Here is a 3,096-nt window from a genome sequence, read left to right as displayed (position 1 = left end):
TGACTCCTCTCAGAGGTAAGTTGTCCGAAAGGGAGCTAGATCTGACCCGCTGGCTGGGGGCGGGGAGGTGGCGGCTCCTTCGATCGAACAGAGGATCCCCAAATCCCCCCTTGCTGGGACGCTGCCTCCATCATGGGTGGGCTTCGGAGGTGCCCCGTGTCCCCTCTCCCCGGGGGCTGCAGCTCAGGGAGCTGCGAAGGGAGGCGTCTCTGCCTGCGATGGTCTTGGGGGAAAGGCAGGATGGGGGGGCGAAGAGACTGAGATTGGGATCCTCCAATGCCCGTCCGGGAGGAACCTGCGACCTTTCCTCACCATTGGGGAAAAAAAAGAGGAGCAAACAAACAAATTTGTATTATCTTCCCCATAAATCCCGAAATACAACGAGATCTGAAGAGCCTTGTGGGAGGGAGGCAGTCTGGAAGGGAGAAGGGGGTCCCTGACCGCAGGGGAGACGGACGGGGCTCGCTCTCTCGGTCTCCTCCTCACGCCTGGTTCTCAGTCCTCGACACCCAGAGCCGGCTCCTGGAGCTGAGGACGCAAAGGCCAGAGAAGCTGATCCTCCTGCCTTTGGAATTGGGGCTGCAAGAGTGGGGGCCGAGTCGGGGGCGGCGCGCCGCCAAGTTGCAAATTGGATTAGGGAGCGTGGGGGTGAGCGGAACTGGAGGGATGGGGAGCCAGGCCGAAGGGCCCGACCGTGAGACCGCCAAGCCGGGCAGCTGTCCCCGCCCGCGGCGGCCCGGAATCTTTCCACCGCCGGCAGAGTCCAAGCTTGCAGGGCGAGCGCACCGCCTTCCCTGGCGAAGATGTCCGACCCCTAAGCCTCCCACCCCGTCCCCGCCCTGACCCTGAGCAGAACCAGGCGCCGGGAGCGACCCCCCCCACCCCATGCAAGCGAAGGCTGAGCCGGGGTCCAGCGCTGGGGAGAGGGCCGGGACCAAGATCCCTGGCGGGAAGGCTGGGTCGGCTTTGGGCGGGGCAGGCGGAGGAGGTGGGCACCCAGAGCCCCCTGGGCAGGAACCTGCACCAGAATGGGGGTGGAGGAGGGTCGGGAAGCCGTCAAGACCCAGCACACACCTCATTCTGTGCTGTCTGTCTCCCCTTCCCGCCCGCGGGGCGCCCTCAGGCACCATGCTGACCCGCCTGTTCAGCGAGCCCGGCCTCCTCTCGGACGTGCCCAAGTTCGCCAGCTGGGGCGACGGCGACGACGACGAGCCGAGGAGCGACAAGGGCGACGCGCCGCCTCCGCCTCCGCCTGCGCCGGGGCCAGGGGCTCCCGGGCCCGCCCGGGCCGCCAAGCCGGTCCCCCTCCGTGGAGACGAGGTGTCGGAGGCCGCGCTGGCCGAGGTCAAGGAAGAAGGCGAGCTGGGGGGCGAGGAGGAGGAGGAAGAGGAGGAGGAGGAAGGGCTAGAGGAGGCAGAAGGTGAGAGGCCCAAGAAGCGCGGGCCCAAGAAGCGAAAGATGACCAAGGCGCGCCTGGAGCGCTCCAAGCTGCGGCGGCAGAAGGCGAACGCGCGGGAGCGCAACCGCATGCACGACCTGAACGCGGCGCTGGACAACCTGCGCAAGGTGGTGCCCTGCTACTCCAAGACCCAGAAGCTGTCCAAGATCGAGACGCTGCGCCTCGCCAAAAACTACATCTGGGCGCTCTCGGAGATCCTGCGCTCGGGCAAGCGGCCCGACCTGGTGTCCTACGTGCAGACGCTGTGCAAGGGTCTGTCGCAGCCCACCACCAACCTGGTGGCTGGCTGCCTGCAGCTCAACTCGCGCAACTTCCTCACAGAGCAGGGCGCTGACGGAGCAGGCCGCTTCCACGGCTCGGGCGGCCCGTTTGCCATGCACCCCTACCCGTACCCATGCTCGCGCCTGGCTGGCGCACAGTGCCAGGCGGCGGGCGGCCTGGGCGGCGGCGCGGCGCACGCCCTGCGGACCCACGGTTACTGCGCCGCCTATGAGACGCTGTACGCGGCGGCTGGCGGCGGCGGCGCGAGCCCGGACTACAACAGCTCCGAGTATGAGGGCCCACTCAGCCCGCCGCTCTGTCTCAATGGCAACTTCTCGCTCAAGCAGGACTCGTCGCCCGACCACGAGAAGAGCTACCACTACTCTATGCATTACTCGGCGCTGCCGGGTTCGCGGCCCACCGGCCACGGGCTGGTCTTCGGCTCCTCGGCTGTGCGCGGGGGCGTCCACTCGGAGAATCTCTTGTCTTATGATATGCACCTTCACCACGACCGAGGCCCCATGTACGAGGAGCTCAATGCGTTTTTCCATAACTGAGACCTCGCGCCGGCCCTCTTCTTTTTCTTTTGCCTTTGCCCGCTCCCCTGCCCCCAGCCCGCCGAGCGCAGGGACACCCCTACCTACCCCGGCGTCGGGTGCTGGGCGCGGGCCGCCGGGCCTGCCGCTCTCCGGGGCAGCGCGGTCTTCTTACCTGTGGGTGGCCTGTCCCAGGGGCCTCGTTTTCCCCAGGGGACTCGCCTTCTCTCTCCCCAAAGGGTTCCCTCCTCCTCTCTCCCAGGGAGTCCTTCTCCAGGGACCCCTCTCCGGGCGCTCCCTGGAGACCCTCCGCCCATTCCCAATCCCTCCGCTTAGGTTTCCTCCTCCCTCTCCCCCTTGCAGGCCCAAAGGCGTTGGTAAGGGGGCAGCCGAGCTGTGGGATGCGATTTTTCCCGTCTCATTATTATTATTTGTAGAACAGACACCGAGCTGGCGAGGCAGAAAGGAGCCGGGGCCCCCTCTTTTTTGAAGAGGGCAAAAGTAAGGGCACCCCCAGCCCGGGCCTGGAACGCCTCCACCCCCAATCCCGAGTCTCAGCATTTTGGGGTTTTAATTTTGGCGGGAGGGGATGTGGATTGAGAGGAAAGAGAGAGACCAAGACAATTTGTAACTAGAACCGGTTTTCCCCTTCCCTTTTTTTTAAACAAACATACAAAAAAAAAAAAAAAAAAAGCTAAGAGGCGACGGAGGCCGAACGCAGAGTCCGGATTGGAGAGAAAACGCTGTAAGAACTTTTAGAAGCAATAAAAGGCAAAAAAAAAAAAAAAAAAAAAATACTACTACCAATAATAAAAAGACACAAATATCTATGCAAGGAGG

At 63.8% G+C, this 3,096-nt stretch overlaps 1 protein-coding gene across 1 annotated transcript; it reads left to right on the top strand.

Annotated features, from left to right (window-relative positions):
* The first annotated feature begins 1,128 nt into the window (after positions 1-1,128).
* NEUROD2 (neuronal differentiation 2) lies at positions 1,129-2,305 on the top strand. Its single transcript, XM_049860460.1, has one exon. It carries the CDS (start codon positions 1,129-1,131, stop codon positions 2,275-2,277), a length of 1,149 nt encoding a protein of 382 aa, XP_049716417.1. The 3' UTR covers positions 2,278-2,305.
* The last annotated feature ends 791 nt before the right edge of the window (positions 2,306-3,096 follow it).

The sequence above is a fragment of the Elephas maximus genome, chromosome 19 (genome assembly GCF_024166365.1).
Source record: "Elephas maximus indicus isolate mEleMax1 chromosome 19, mEleMax1 primary haplotype, whole genome shotgun sequence".
Classification (NCBI taxonomy): Eukaryota; Metazoa; Chordata; class Mammalia; order Proboscidea; family Elephantidae; genus Elephas; species Elephas maximus.
This window is presented reverse-complemented; position numbering and strand designations above follow the sequence as displayed.

Coding starts and splice junctions, on each gene's coding strand:
- NEUROD2 (XM_049860460.1), top strand. CDS start 1,129: ATGCTGACCCGCCTGTTCAGCGAGCCCGGCCTCCTCTCGGACGTGCCC.